General features: G+C 51.7%; 1 protein-coding gene across 2 annotated transcripts in view; it reads left to right on the top strand.

Moving 5' to 3' along the window:
* LOC140467492 (monocarboxylate transporter 1-like) overlaps nt 1-15689 on the top strand; it is a 64341-nt gene that overhangs the window by 30115 nt on the left and 18537 nt on the right. For both annotated transcript variants that reach the window (XM_072563908.1, XM_072563907.1), the window contains exon 2: nt 9530-9781. In XM_072563908.1, coding sequence (XP_072420009.1) covers nt 9565-9781 — 217 coding nt within the window. In that variant the 5' untranslated portion in view covers nt 9530-9564. The remainder of the gene's footprint in view (nt 1-9529; nt 9782-15689) is intronic.

Genomic DNA, 15689 nt, shown 5'->3' with positions numbered 1-15689 from the left:
AAAGTGTCACGCAGACTGTCACTGTGAAAAGTAATCATTGTGGTCTTCTAATGAAAGTCCTGAATTTAAAATAATCACAGAGGGAGTGCTTTAAGAGAGTTTACTGAAAGATATGGAGTGTTTCACTACAGCAATGCATTGAAGAGTCCACTGCAGCTTTTTGGGACAAAACCAAACAAATATTCAAAGCCAAGTTAAAAACAATGCTACAGCGAGAGGGAGCACAGAGAATGCGGTTCATTTTGGATTGATCTAACACAAAGCCAGCATCATTGGAGTGGGCTGAATGGCCAGTTGGAATTTCCCAGTCTGCGGTGAAGGATACAGATACTGCCTGGGCTGGGAATTGGTTTAGTTCAGCTGGCTGGATCGTTGGTTTATAGAGCAGTCTGATGTCAACAGTCTGGGTTCAATTCCCACCAATGAGTTACTGTCCCTGTGGAAGGAGTCTCTCTTCCCTGGCCAAGGTGCTCCTTGATATCATTCCACATTCTTTAATAAAAGAAAGAACTGCAGGTGCTGGAAATCTGGACTAGAAACAGAAGTTGCGAGGGAATTTCAGCAGGTCTGGCAGCGTCTGTAGAGAGAGAGACGTTACTATGAAGGACTGTCCTTCTTAACCTCTTCCCTTGCCTGAGGTTTGGTTGCCCTCAGGTTAAATCACTACCAGTCGCTACTCTCTAATGAGAGAGCGCCCCTAGGGTCTGGTAAGACTATGGCGACACAACATCTACCTACGCTGGTTGTGCAGCTCAGGCCTGAGATTTATACACACACACACAGAGCTGGAATTAACCATCACCTTGCCAGTCACTGAGCAACAACCTCTCAGTTGCAGGTTGTTCAGGACTGCCAGGTATACCAATCTGTCCTGGGACTGGATTGTGGTCTTACAATGTGTGTAGGTGCGCTTGCCCTATGATGTGGGATTGGAATGGAAAATTTGGTGCTGTGCCATCAGAGGAGGCCAAGGTTAGACTACAATAAAAAACAATAACTGCAGATGCTGGAAACCAGATTCTGGATTAGTGGTGCCTGAAGGGTGGAGAGATAAATGAGAGGAGGGTGGGGGTGGGGAGAAAATAGCATAGAGTACAATAGATGAATGGGGGTGGGGATGAAGGTGACAGGTCAGGGAGGAAGATGGGGGAAGGTAGCAAAGAGTACAATGGGTGAATGGTATTGTACTCTATGCTACTTTCTCCCCACCCCCACCCTCCTCTCATTTATCTCTCCACCCTTCAGGCTCTCTGCCTGTATTCCTGATGAAGGGCTTTTGCCCGAAACATCGATTTTCCTGCTCCTCGGATGCTGCCTGAACTGCTGTGCTTTTCCAGCACCTCTAATCCAAAACAAGGTTAGACTGAGTACAGCTGCCCCTTACTGTGGCCATCGTGTGGCCTAGCAGGCTGTAGTGGAGCTGACTGTCTGGGAGAGTTTGGGAAAGCAATGACCTAGAGCTGCATTTGATCACCAGGCAGGGACTTGAGGTGAATTTAACACATTTTGTACGAATAACTGCTTTGTACATGATTAACCTTCCAGGATATTTAAATTACACCGTCTTTATGAGTCAGTGATTGGCACAGATCTCCCTCAACTCCCTTGACAAACTAGTGTTTAGTTTGCTATGACAATGTTCTAACAATGCCTTAGCTGAACATTCAGCTCCTGAGCTGTTTGGCCAGTGAGCCAGGGATTTAGAAGTGCTACAATTAATATGCATGTGTAACAGGATAGAGTTGGTCACAGCCTCTATCCCTGTTCCTTCTCCTTCCCCTGGCACCCTCATCCTCTTAGTAACAACAGACTGCTCAGGTGTCAATTCCTTTGTCTACCTGTTTCCCTGAATCTGCGTCACTGTTTCAGTGTCTTTGCTCAGTTTTACTTGCACTGAATATGGGTAATGCTCCGGTGGAAAGTTTTATTGTGTCAAAGGTGCTACAGAAATTCAGGTTTTTCTCACTGCCAATGCTGACTATCCTTAGCCATTATTTGTAGGAGGTCAGAGTCCCTTTGTGGACCCTCTGACTCTCGGATAACCGTGTGTGACAGTGGGGGAATCTGGGCAAAATCCAACACTTTTTGAAGTGAGGAGTGTGAGCTGTGTCCATTTCTGGAACTCAACCTTGTCCTGGTTACCAAGATACCGAGCTGAGGGGGTGAGGACTGGAGGGGGTGGGGGGAGGTTGCTGGCGGTGATATTCGCTGAGCTGGCCAAGAAGGGAGCTGCTGCTAGACGGACTATAAGACAAGAAGATGCATGGGGTGAAATGGGCAATGTTACTGTTGGACAGGAGTCTCTCCATCTGAATCTGAAAAATGTGTTAACCTCAACAAAATAGATGGTAGCCACAGCTGCAAGACCCCCCTGGGCCCACTAATCACGATGGCTCCATGAACCCTTGGGGGCAGCCCCAGGCCAGCCGTTAGCAAGGTGCCCCTGGACACACAGGAGGATGTTTTCCCACCAGTGTTCCCAATCGGTTTTAAAGTAGCCAGTTAATTATCCAGATCGGTCACCTGTTTCTCTTGGTGCTGCATTGAAAGATTGATGATTTCTTTACAAATGTAATTTTTGGCATTTGGATTTCAAAGGAGAAACATATGGGTGTTGGTTACTTTAGTAAAGGGGTTACAGTAAAATCAAGGTTAGAGAGTCCTTGTGAAACAGTGGACTTGGTCTTGCCTCTATCAGAAGCCAGTAGCTGCAGACCCCTGTGGTGTGTTTATGGAAACTTTGCTTACACTGTGGTGGTTTATGACAGATGGGTAGATGTCAAAGGTCATTAGCTTGTTCTTAGTTGGAAATAATCAAAGCTTGATTTTAGATTGGTAAACCGAGAGGTTGAAAGCTTTTAGGGCAGTTTGGAGGTGACCGACTGGTGTAAGGAACATGTTTAATTTTCTCTCCTTACTAAGCACAGTCACCTGAATAGAAATGTATAGTTTGTGGAGCTTCCCAACCAGGGATGTTTGGTTAAAAATCTGCAGGTTATTATATGTTTAAGTGTGCATTTTGTGCATTTGAAATACAAAAGCAGAATTCGGCCATTCAGCCCCTCGAGTCTACTTTGCCATTCGATCATGGCTGATATGTTTCTCAACCTCATTCTGCTGCGTTCTCCCCATAACCCTTGATCCATTTACCAATCAAGAGCCTATCTGTCTTGGTCTTAAATATACTCAACAACTTGGCCTCCACAGCCTTCTGGGGCAGTGAGTTGTATAGATTCACCACCCTCTGGTGAAAGAAGTTCCTTATCATCTCCGTTCTGAAAGGTCATCCTTCACTTTGAGGCTGTGCCCTCGGTCCTAGTCTCTCCTACTGGTGGAAACACCTTCCCATCAACCACTCTGTCCAGGCCTCTCAGTATTCTCTACGTTTCAAACAGATTTCCCTCATCCTTCTAAACTGCATCGAGTGCAGACCTGCTCCTCATTTGACAAGCACTTCATACCTGGGATCATTCTTGGAAACTTCCTCTGGACCCCTCCAACTCCAGCAAATCCTTCCTGAGATACAAGATCCAAAACTGCTCACAATATTCCAAATGCAATCTGAGCAGAGTGTTATACAGCCTCAGCAGTACATTCCAGCTCTTGTATTCCAACCACCCGCACCGACCAACCCCATCGCCCGACACCCTCAACAACCAGCCCCACCGCCCGACACCCACACCGACCAACCCCATCGCCCGACACCCTCAACAACCAGCCCCACCGCCCGACACCCACACCATCCAACCCCACCGCCCGACACCCACACCATCCAACCCCATCGCCCGACACCCTCAACAACCAGCCCCACCGCCCGACACCCACACCGACCAACCCCACCGCCCGACACCCACACCATCCAACCCCATCGCCCGACACCCTCAACAACCAGCCCCACCGCCCGACACCCACACCATCCTACCCCATCGCCCGACACCCTCAACAACCAGCCCCACCGCCCGACACCCACACCAACCAACCCCACCGCCTGACACTCGCACCGACCAACCCATCGCCCGACTCCCTCAACAACCAACCCCACCGCCCGCCACCCGCACTGACCAACCCCACCACCCGCCACCCGCACCAACCAACCGCACCGCCTGACACCCACACCAACCAACCCCACCGCCCGACTCCCGCACCGACCAACCCATCGCCCGACACCCTCAACAACCAACCCCACCGCCCGCCACCCGCACTGACCAACCCCACCACCCGCACCAACCAACCGCACCGCCCGACACCCACACCAACCAACCCCACCGCCCGACACCCGCACCAACCAAATCCACCCTGACACCCACGCCAACCAACCCGACCACCGACACCCTCAATAACCAACCCCCACCTCGACACCCGCACCATCCAGCCCCACCACCTGACACTCGCACCGACCAACCCCACCGCCCGACACCCGCACCAACCAACCCCATCGCCCGACACCCACAACAACCAACCCCATCGCCCGACACCCTCAACAACCAGCCTCACCGCCCGACACCCACACCATCCAACCCCACCGCCCGACACCCGCACCATCCAACCCCACCGCCCGACACCCGCACCATCCAACCCCACCGCCCGACACCCGCACCATCCAACCCCATCGCCCGACACCCACAACAACCAACCCCATCGCCCGACACCCGCACCAATCAACCCCACCGCCCGACACGGCACCAATCAACCCCACCGCCCGACACCCACAACAACCAACCCCACCGCCCGACACCCACAACAACCAACCCCATCACCGGCACCCACACCATCCAACCCCACCGCCCGACACCCGCACCAAACTATCCCACCTCGACACCCGCGCCAACCAACCCCATCGCCCGACACCCTCAACAACCAGCCTCACCGCCCGACACCCACACCGACCAACCCCACCGTCCGACACCCGCACTGACCAACCCCACCGCCCAACACCCACAACAACCAACCCCATCGCCCGACACCCACACCATCCAACCCCATCGCCCGACACCAGCACCATTCAACCCCACCGCCCGACACCCACACCATCCAACCCCACCGCCCGACACCCGCGCCATCCAACCCCACCACCCGACACCCGCACCAACCAACCCCACCGCCCGACACCCGCACCAACCAACCCCACCGCCCGACACCCGCACCAACCAACCCCATCGCCCGACACCCACAACAACCAACCCCATCGCCCGACACCCTCAACAACCAGCCTCACCGCCCGACACCCACACCATCCAACCCAACCGCCCGACACCCACAACAACCAACCCCATCGCCCGACACCCTCAACAACCAGCCTCACCACCCGACACCCACACCATCCAACCCCACCGCCCGACACCCACAACGACCAACCCCACCGCCCGACACCCACAACGACCAACCCCATCGCCCGACACCCGCACCATCCAACCCCACCGCCCGACACCCGCACCAAACTATCCCACCTCGACACCCGCGCCATCTAACCCCACCACCCGACACCCGCACCAACCAACCCCATCGCCCGACACCCTCAACAACCAGCCTCACCGCCCGACACCCACACCAACCAACTCCACCGCCCGACACCCACAACGACCAACCCCACCGCCCGACACCCACAACGACCAACCCCATCGCCCGACACCCACACCGACCACCCCCACTGCCCCACACCCGCACCAACCAACCCCACCACCCTGACACCCACACCGACCAACCCCACCCCCCGACACCCACACCGACCAACCCCACCCCCCGACACCCACACCGACCAACCCCACCGCTCGACACCCACACCGACCAACCCCACCGCCCGACACCCACATCAACCAACCCCACCCCCCGACACCTGCACCAAACAATTCCACCTCGACACCCGCACCATCCAACCCCACCGCCCCACACCCACACCATCCAACCCCACCGCCCGACACCCGCACCATCCAACCCCACCGCCCGACACCCGCACCAAACTATCCCACCTCGACACCCGCGCCATCTAACCCCACCGCCCGACACCCGCACCAACCAACCCCACCGCCCGACACCCACACCAACCAACTCCACCGCCCGACACCCACAATGACCAACCCCATCGCCCGACACCCGCACCGACCATCCCCACCCCCCTGACACCCGCACCGACCAACCCCACCCCCCTGACACCCACACCGACCAACCCCACCCCCCCGACACCCGCACCGACCAACCCCACCGCCCGACACCCGCACCAAACAATCCCACCGCCCGACACCCGCACCAAACAATCCCACCGCCCGACACCCGCACCAACCAACCCCACTGTCCGACACCTGCACCAACCAACCCCACCCTCCGACACCCGCACCAACCAACCCCCCCGACACCCGCACCAACCCCCCCGACATCCACACCGACCAACCCCACCCCCCGACACCCGCACCAACCCCACCCCCCGACACCCGCACCGACCAACCCCACTGTCCTGTGACCAAAAGCTTCAACTCCCCCCTCCCACTCTGTCAACAACACGCTGGTCCTGGGTGTCCTCCATCGCCACTCCCTCACCACTTGACCCCCGGAGGAAGAACACCTTATTTTCTGCCTCGGGACCCTCCAACCCCAGGGCATCAATGTGGACTTCACCAGTTTCCTCATTTTGCCCTCCTCCACCCCCCCCCCCCCCACTTTACCCCAGTTCCAACCTTCCAGCTCAGCACTGTCCTCATGACCTGTCCATCTTCCTTCCCCCACCTATCCACTCCACCCTCCCCTCTGACCTATCACGTTTACCCCCACCTCCATCCACCTATTGCACTCTCAGCTACCTTCCCCCCCAGCCCCATTTATGTCCTCCCCCCCCGAGGCTTCCTATTGAAGGGTTTTTGCCCGAAACGTTGATTCTCCTGCTCCTCGGATGATGCCTGAGCTGCTGTGCTTTTCCAGCACTACACTCTCGACTCTAATCTCCAGCATCTGTAGTCCTCACTTTCACTTACATCTCTATTCTTTCTATCAAGTGCATAACCTCATACTTTCCCACAATGTATTCCATCTTCCACTTGTTTGCCCACATTCCTAGCCTATCTGAGTCTTTCTGTAGCTTCTGCACTTCCTCAGCACCGTCTGTCCCTCCCCCTACCATCTGCAAACTTAGCAACAATACCCTCTGTTCCTTTATCCAGATGGTTAATGTTTAACATGAATAGTTTTAAATCCCTTTGTCCCCACTCTCTGCCTTCTGCCAGTCAGACAATCCTGTATCCATACCAGGACCTTGCCCCTAACACCACAGACTCTTGTCTTATTTAGCAACCTTCTGTGTGGCACCATGTCAAATGCCTTCTGGAAACCCACATAGATCACATCCACTGGTTCTCCTTTGTCTAACCTGCTCGTTACCTCCTCAGGCATGACCTCCCCTTGACAAAGCCATGCTGACTCAGCCCTATTTTACCAAGTACTCTGTAATCTCATCCTTAATAATGGGCTGTAAAATCTTACCAATGACTGAGGTCAGGCTAACCTGCCTTAATTTCCTGCCTTGTGCCTTCCTCTCTTCTTAAACAGGGCTGTTACATGAGCCATTTTCCTGTGCTTTGGCACCCTCCCTGACTCCAGTGATTCCTGAAAGATCACTACCCATGTCGCTACAATCTCCTCGGCTACCTCTTTCGGAACCCTGGGTGTAGTCCATCAGATCCGGGTGATTTATCCACCTTCAGACCTTTCACCTTCCCCTCAGTGATGGTCATTACACACACCTCTGCTCCCTGACTCTCTTGAATGTCTGGTATGTTTCCACCACAAAGACTGAGGCAAAATACCTGTACCTTTCCTCCGCCATTTCTAACTTCCCCATTACTACTTCTCCAGCCTCATTTTCCAGTGCTGCAATGACCACTCTTGCCTCCCTATGACCTTTAATATATCTTAAAAAAAACTCTTGTAATCTACTTTAATATTACTAGCTTACGCTCATATTTCTCCCCTCACCCTTCATTTAAGAAGACTACACAGTCCACAGGACTGTCGTTTTAAGATATTTTTAAAAGTGTCTTATGTATCTAGATGGCTTGCTTTACTGTCTTTGTGTTCATCCTTTTATGTATCCTTTTGGTTTGGTTGTTAGAGACCCTCTGGAACTTTGATGATGTTTTGGCGACTGACCACAATGTAAATGAATATATGCAAATAATCAATGGAGCTGGATTTCATTCTAGGGTCTGACTTATCCAGTAGCACCATCACAACAGAAAATGGGAAGGAGTTAGGACACTGAACGGTTCGGTCTGCTCGGAAAATTTCTCCTAGTTGTGTCTTGCAGCTTGTGATTTGAGGATCTGGGGAGGTTCTAACCTGTGTACCTGGTACATGGGAATGAAGGTGTTACTGTCAGGGTCTCTAATCTTAGTCTGAGTGGGAGGGCCTGTTCTGTCATTGACCATTGTTGTGAAACACAGTGGGCAGCTTGAGAGATAGGAGACCAGTTGAATACCTGGTCTCCTATTCAATCCCTTTAGCCTCCTCTACAGGTCTAGACCACCTACCTCATTAGAAACAAGAATTTCAGCAATCTCTAACCAGATAGAATCCAGTTTGTTTGTGTTTGGGGTTCATTGGAGTCAAAAAGGGGAATAAATATTTGTGAAGGGCTACACTTCAGCTTCTGAGAAAGGAGTCAATATTTGAGTTTGGTAATAACTTGGACAAATGTTGGATCGAGGCAACAGTGTGCAGGAAATGGAGATGCTAACAACCAGAACTCAGTGTGGCCTTCCTCGGAATCCCAGGCAGAGGCTGTTTGGAAAGAGTGGAATGTCTTCTGATGTTGATCAAGGAATATTACCCAGGACTGGCTTGTCAGTTTACATGGACAGGAAAGCTCTCTCTACACTGCTCCCCCATCAAACATACCCAGGACAGGAACAGCACGGGGTTAGATACCAAGTAACACTTCCTCTGTAAATGAGCATGGTCACCTCAGATTTAAGCCACTGGTTCTGGTAATGTTGAAACCTGGGTTAATGATGTCGAGACAAGTTGAAATCCCAGGACAGTGTTGAAATTTAAATTGGTTGATGAAGTAAACCTGGAATAAAACATTCTTCTCCATGATGATGACCATGAGCTACGGCATTGCTCTAAAACCCCACCTAGTTCACTCACGTCCTTTCAGGACAGAGATCTGCCATCCTCACGTGGTTATGAGAGTCCAGACTAACTCTTCATAGGCTGAGACAAATGTGTTCACGAAGGCAGCTCAACACCACCCCCTCAAAGGGCAGTTAGGGACAGGCAATAAATATGTGGCTGAGTCAACAATGCTCACTTCCTCTGAATGCATCAGAAGAACATTACTCCATTAACTGTTCCTGGATCAGGTGTGTCTCTTTAATGTTTGGGTGTTTTTGAGGGGATGAGGTGTCATTACACTTGGCATCACCATCACCCTCTCCCCGTGCTGATCCTGTTGGACTGTGTTGAATGTTCCTCCCTTTCTGGAGTTTGGTATCTTTGCTGCCTTTGAATTTCCTCAACCTTCCTTCCACTTTTGTTTTTGCAGTCACTCTCTGCTGTGGTGGTTTTTGAACAGAGACGATGCCTCCCACAGCCAGAGGGCCACAGGGTTACACGCCCCCGGATGGAGGGTGGGGTTGGGCCGTAGTGCTGGCCTCCTTCGTTTCCATCGGATTCTCCTACGCTTTTCCGAAAGCTATCACCGTCTTCTTTAAGGAAATCAAGGACATCTTTCAATCCACGGACAGCCAGGTCTCTTGGATCTCCTCCATAATGCTGGCAGTGATGTATGCTGGAGGTGAGTCAGCCTGAACATACACACACAACGTACACACAACGTACACACAACGTACGAACCAGGAGCAGGAGGAAGCTACTCATCTCCTGGAACCTGCTCTGAAATTTGATCAGGTCACAGCCAATCGGATTGGGGCTTCAACTCTCACCGAACTCCCTCACACACACCCCACCCCCCCACCCCCTCATACACACCCCATCCCCCCACCCCCTCACACACACCCCACCCCTTCACACACACCCCACCCCTTCACACACACCCCACCCCTTCACACACACCCCACCCCCTCACACACACCCCACCCCCTCACACACACCCCACCCCCTCACACACACCCCACCCCCTCACACACACCCCACCCCCTCACACACACCCCACCCCCTCACACACACCCCACCCCACATACACACCCCACCACCTCACACTTACATCCCCACCTCCTCACACACACCCCACCCCTTCACACACACCCCACCCCTTCACACACACCCCACCCCTTCACACACACCCCACCCCTCACACACACCCCACCCCTCACACACACCCCACCCCCTCACACACACCCCACCCCCTCACACACACCCCACCCCCTCACACACACCCCACCCCTCACACACACCCCACCCCTCACACACACCCCACCCCTCACACACACCCCACCCCCTCACACACACCCCACCCCCTCACACACACCCCACCCCCTCACACACACCCCACCCCCTCACACACACCCCACCCCCTCACACACACCCCACCCCCTCACACACACCCCACCCCCTCACACACACCCCACCCCCTCACACACACCCCACCCCCTCACACACACCCCACCCCCTCACACACACCCCACCCCTCACACACACCCCACCCCTCACACACACCCCACCCCACACACACACACCCCACCCCTCACACACACCCGACATTCACACACACCCCATCCCTCGCACACACCCCACCCCTCGCACACACCCCACCCCACACACACACACCCCACCCCTCACACACACCCCACTCACACACACACCACCCCATATGCACACCCTACCACCTCACACATACATCCCCACCTCCCTCATATGCACCCCAGCCCCCCCTCACACACACCCCACTCCACACTCACACACACACAGTCACACACCCCACATACAGACACACACACATTCCCCACACTCTCATATATTCCGATTCCCACATACACTCGAAACCCCACAAGCTCCACCAGAAATACTACCCTTCTTCACACACGTCCACACTACTATGCACACTCCCATACAAACACACGCACTCTCACACACACACATTCCTATACACACTCAACATTCCTACACACACAAACACATACAGACCTAAACACACACAAACCCATATCACCACACACTGCAATACACAACTATATCAAACCTTTCAGCACTGAGAGATATCCCAAACACTCCGTCAGTACTGACCCTCTGACAGTGTGGCACTCCCTCAGCACTGACCCTCTGACAGTGTGGCACTCCCTCAGCACTGACCCTCCGACAGTGCGGTGCTCCTTCAGCACTGGGTAATTGCAGTGGTATTTCAGCCCAGTTCCTGGGGTGGACCTCAGGGGAGAGGGAGTGCTACCTCAGTTGCCAGTTGTTACTGTTGGCAGTGGATAGACGCTGTGGATATGCTCAAACTGATTTGTGGGGGACGTCAGACTGGTGTATAGAAAAAAGAGATCGAGGTTTCGGTAACTAACCTTAACATCTGCTTTTTGCAACTGTTAGAAACACCCAGATTAATCCCTTGTTATCAAAGCAGGCCATTCAGCCCATTTACAGGCTGCCAGGTCTCTGAAAGAGCTCTGTAATTCGTTACTGCCCTTCACTAGGAATGTAACTCTAAAAAAATTCCTTTTCCAGGATGTCTTCACTTCCCTTTTGAAAGTTACTGTTGAATCTGCTTCTAATGTCCTTTTTGGCAATGTGTTCCAGATTAAAACAATTCTGTGTGAGGAATGTTCTTATTTTCACCTGTTTTAACTGTTACTAAAATTTGTGTCTGTCTGGTTCCTGACCCATTCCACTGGAAACAGTTGCTTTTTGTTGACTCTTTCAGAAGCATCTGTTAGTTTCAACATCACAACCAGATATGCTGCTCAGCTTCTTGTCGAACCAACGCTTCCCCTCTCGCTTCACAAACCTTAACTCTTTCATTCCTGGTATTATTTCAGAATTAGCTTGAATTTACCAGTCAGCTGATTATTATTTGCATCTGTGCTCCAATCAACCTTCTTTAGACAGGGCAGCACTCCCTCAGCACTGACCCTCTGACAGTGCGGCATTCCCTCAGCACTGCCCCTCTGACAGTGCGGCACTCCCTCAGTACTGTCCCTCTGACAGTGCGGCACTCCCTCAGTACTGACCCTCTGACAGTGCGGCACTATGTCAGCACTCACCATCCGACAGTGCGGCACTCCCTCAGCATTGACCCTCTGATAGTGCGGCACTCCCTCAGTACTGACCCTCCAACAGTGTGGCACTCCCTCGCACCGACTCTTCAACAGTGCGGCACTCCCTCAGCACTGACCCTCCGACAGTGTGGCACTCCCTCAGCACTGACCCTCCGACAATGCGGCACTCCCTCAGCACTGACCCTCCGACAATGCGGCACTCCCTCAGCACTGACCCTCTGACAGTGCGGCACTCCCTCAGCACTGACCCTCTGACAGTATGGCACTCCCTCGCACCGACTCTGTAGCAGTGCGGCACTCCCACAGCACTGACCCTCTGACAGTGCGGCACTCCCACAGCACTGACCCTCCGACAGTGCGGCACTCCCTCAGCACTGACCCTCCGACAGTGTGGCACTCCCTCAGCACTGACCCTCTGACAGTGTGGGTCTCCCTCAGCACTGACCCTCCAACAGTGCGGCACTCCCTCAGCATTGACCCTCCAACTGTGTGGGTCTCCCTCAGCACTGACCCTCCGACAGTGCGGCACTCCCTCAGCACTGACCCTCCGACTGTGGAGGTCTCCCTCAGCATTGACCCTCTGACTGTGTGGGCCTCCCTCAGCACTGATTACTGCATGTGAATCCCTTGACACAATATCATTCTGCTCTGTCCCATTTCAGTGTCTCAGCTTAGACCCAGCGCTGAATCTAAAGTCCAATCACTGTTTGCTGTTGCTAGTTTTAAAGGAATGTCCATTGCAGAAGAGCTGCCGATGTTAGCGATCTGAGCTTGACTTTGAGTGAGTGATGTGGGGGAGACCTGTGAACCTCTCGGACACTCGGGTTTGGATTCGGGTGGGTTGTGCTACCCCTGCACCACGGGCTGAGCCAGAGACTGAGTGAGTTGGCAGTTACCAGGCAACTTTCCAGCACTGAGAATGAGTGTGTACTCAAAACACTTTGAGTGCTCAGAATTATTTCAAACTGATTCTGAATCCTGTGAGCATTGGATCGAAGTGAAATCAGAGTCGCTCTGCTCTCACTGGAAGGTTAAAGTGTGGGGACTGCTTACTAACTGGCTCACACTCCACTTCCTAAACAACACATGTCTGATTACTGGGGCATTGAAAACAGTGTTCTGACTTTTTAAAAAATCTTTAATAAGTACTTTGCAAAATATCTCATTCTGTTTTGTTCTGGAAGTGGTGTTTTTCAATGACCCACAGATTCTGGTCGTTGTTGTGCTTGGCAACTGGCCATTTTCTATGTTAAAGTTCCACAGTTCAAATTCCTCAATGCAGTTAGACTTACCGAAATGTGGAATGGGTACATCACAGAATAAACTATTTGGCTCATTGAGGCTTGTTACAAGAGTTCAGTGTTACTCAGTGTACATCAACAGGACAACCTGTCAGCTAGGTAAAAACAAATGACTGCAGATGCTGGAAACCAGATTCTGGATTAGTGGTGCTGGAAGAGCACAGCAGTTCAGGCAGCATCCGAGGAGCAGGAAAATCGTCGTTTCGGGCAAAAGCCCTTCATCAGGAATAAAGGCAGAGAGGAGAAAGTGAGGACTGCAGATGCTGGAGATCAGAGCTGAAAATGTGTTGCTGGAAAAGTGCAGCAGGTCAGGCAGCATCCAAGGAGCAGAAGAATAAAGGCAGAGAGCCTGGAGTGTGGAGAGATAAGCTGGAGGAGGGTGGGGGGTGGGGAGAGAGTAGCATAGAGTACAATAGGTGAGTGGGGGAGGGGATGAAGGTGACAGTATGAGTATTCACAACTGTGCCAACTCAATGACTTGTTGACTCACTTAAAATTACTGCAAAGTAATTAAGCTTGGATCCTTCAGTCACTATGTAGCATGCCTGCACTCATTTATGCGTGTCTATCTGTGTGTGTGTGTGTGTATGTTTATTTGTGTTTGTATCTGTGTATGTGTGTATCTGCCTCTGAGTGTGTGTCTTTTGAACTTCTGTCTCTGTATTTATGTGCATCTCTGTCTGTGTGCATGTGTATGTGTGGGTTTCTCTGTAGGTATGATTGAGACTGTGTGTATGACTGTGTGTCTGTATTTGTGTGACTATATGAATGTGTGTGTGTGTATATATGTATGTCTAGGCTAGATTCCCTACAGTATGAAAAAGGCCCTCCGAAGAGTAACCCACCCAGACCCATTCCCCTATCCTATATTTACACCTGACTAATGCACCTAACATGATGGGCAATTGAGCATGGCCAATTCACCTAACCTGCACATCTTTGGATTGTGGGAGGAAATCAGAGCACCCAGAGGAAACCCGCACAGATACTGGGAGAATGTGTAAACTCCACACAGACAGTCACCCAAGGCTGGAATCGAATTTGTGACTCTGGTGCTGTGAGGCAGCAGTGCTAACCACTGAGCCACTGTGCCGCCCCCACCATGTCAGTGTTACTGTGTGTGTGTGTGTGCGCACGCGCACAAGAGTCAATGAAGCAGACTCCATTATCATTTAGCTTTCCCATCCTCCCACATTCCTTATCCTGCCCATGTCTTCCCCAACAACTGGACTGTCCTAGCATTCCTTATATTTGCTCCTGAATACCTCTTTCTGAATTCTGATATTCCACGAGTGTTAACAATCAAAGTACAATGATATGTGAGTAAACTAGGAAATAAATAATAGTGGTACAATGCATACATTAAACTTCTGATTGATGTGTTGATAAGGAAGTGATTGTTTGATAATTATCTTGTGGTTCCTTTCAAAGGCACCTGAGGCTACTGATTGAGTGATATAGTACATTGGACATTAATGGGCTTGTTTTGAAATTGTGCCTCTTACTCTGTCACTGTGCAGAATCACTCAATCTTTCAAAGATACTTTCAGATCCTTTCATGACTTTGAACCAAACTAGGTCAGTGCATTATCACTGGCAGTTCGGCATCAGTCAGTGTTAGTAAACATGATCTGAGTGACACTGAATCCTAACCCTATTGTCAATCAGTTAAACCAGAAGCCACAAGTGCAAATAGAACGGTCCTACATAGGAGGAGGCCATTCAGCCCCTTCTGTCCATACTGGGCAAGGTATGCCAGTTGCAATTCTTTTACACCTTTCCTGAAACTGTTTACAACCTGTAAGTCTGTGTGAAGTGTAGACATTGTTGTGTTTTTGGAAGGATGGCAGACAATTCATACACAACAAGATCCCACAAACAACAATATGGTAAAAATGAGATCATCTGTTTTTGTGATGTTGACTAGGAGACTAGGACAAATCTCCTTCTCCTTTGTGAAACCCTGCCATGGGATCATTTATACCAATGTAAGAGGAAGGTGAGACAGAGCCTCAGTGTAATGTCTCATCCAAAGAAAATGGCACCTCTGACACTGCAGCACTCGCTCAGTACTGCACTGCAGTGGTAACCTTAAGTGAAGCCAGAAAATATTAGACTCCGAGGTGAGGGTGCTTCTAATTAAGCCACAGCTCTCACACGTGCAGAT

Source organism: Chiloscyllium punctatum, chromosome 45 (assembly GCF_047496795.1).
Source record: "Chiloscyllium punctatum isolate Juve2018m chromosome 45, sChiPun1.3, whole genome shotgun sequence".
NCBI lineage: Eukaryota > Metazoa > Chordata > Chondrichthyes > Orectolobiformes > Hemiscylliidae > Chiloscyllium > Chiloscyllium punctatum.
The sequence above is the reverse complement of the archived record's forward strand: the minus strand, read 5'-3'. Positions and strand labels throughout refer to the sequence as shown.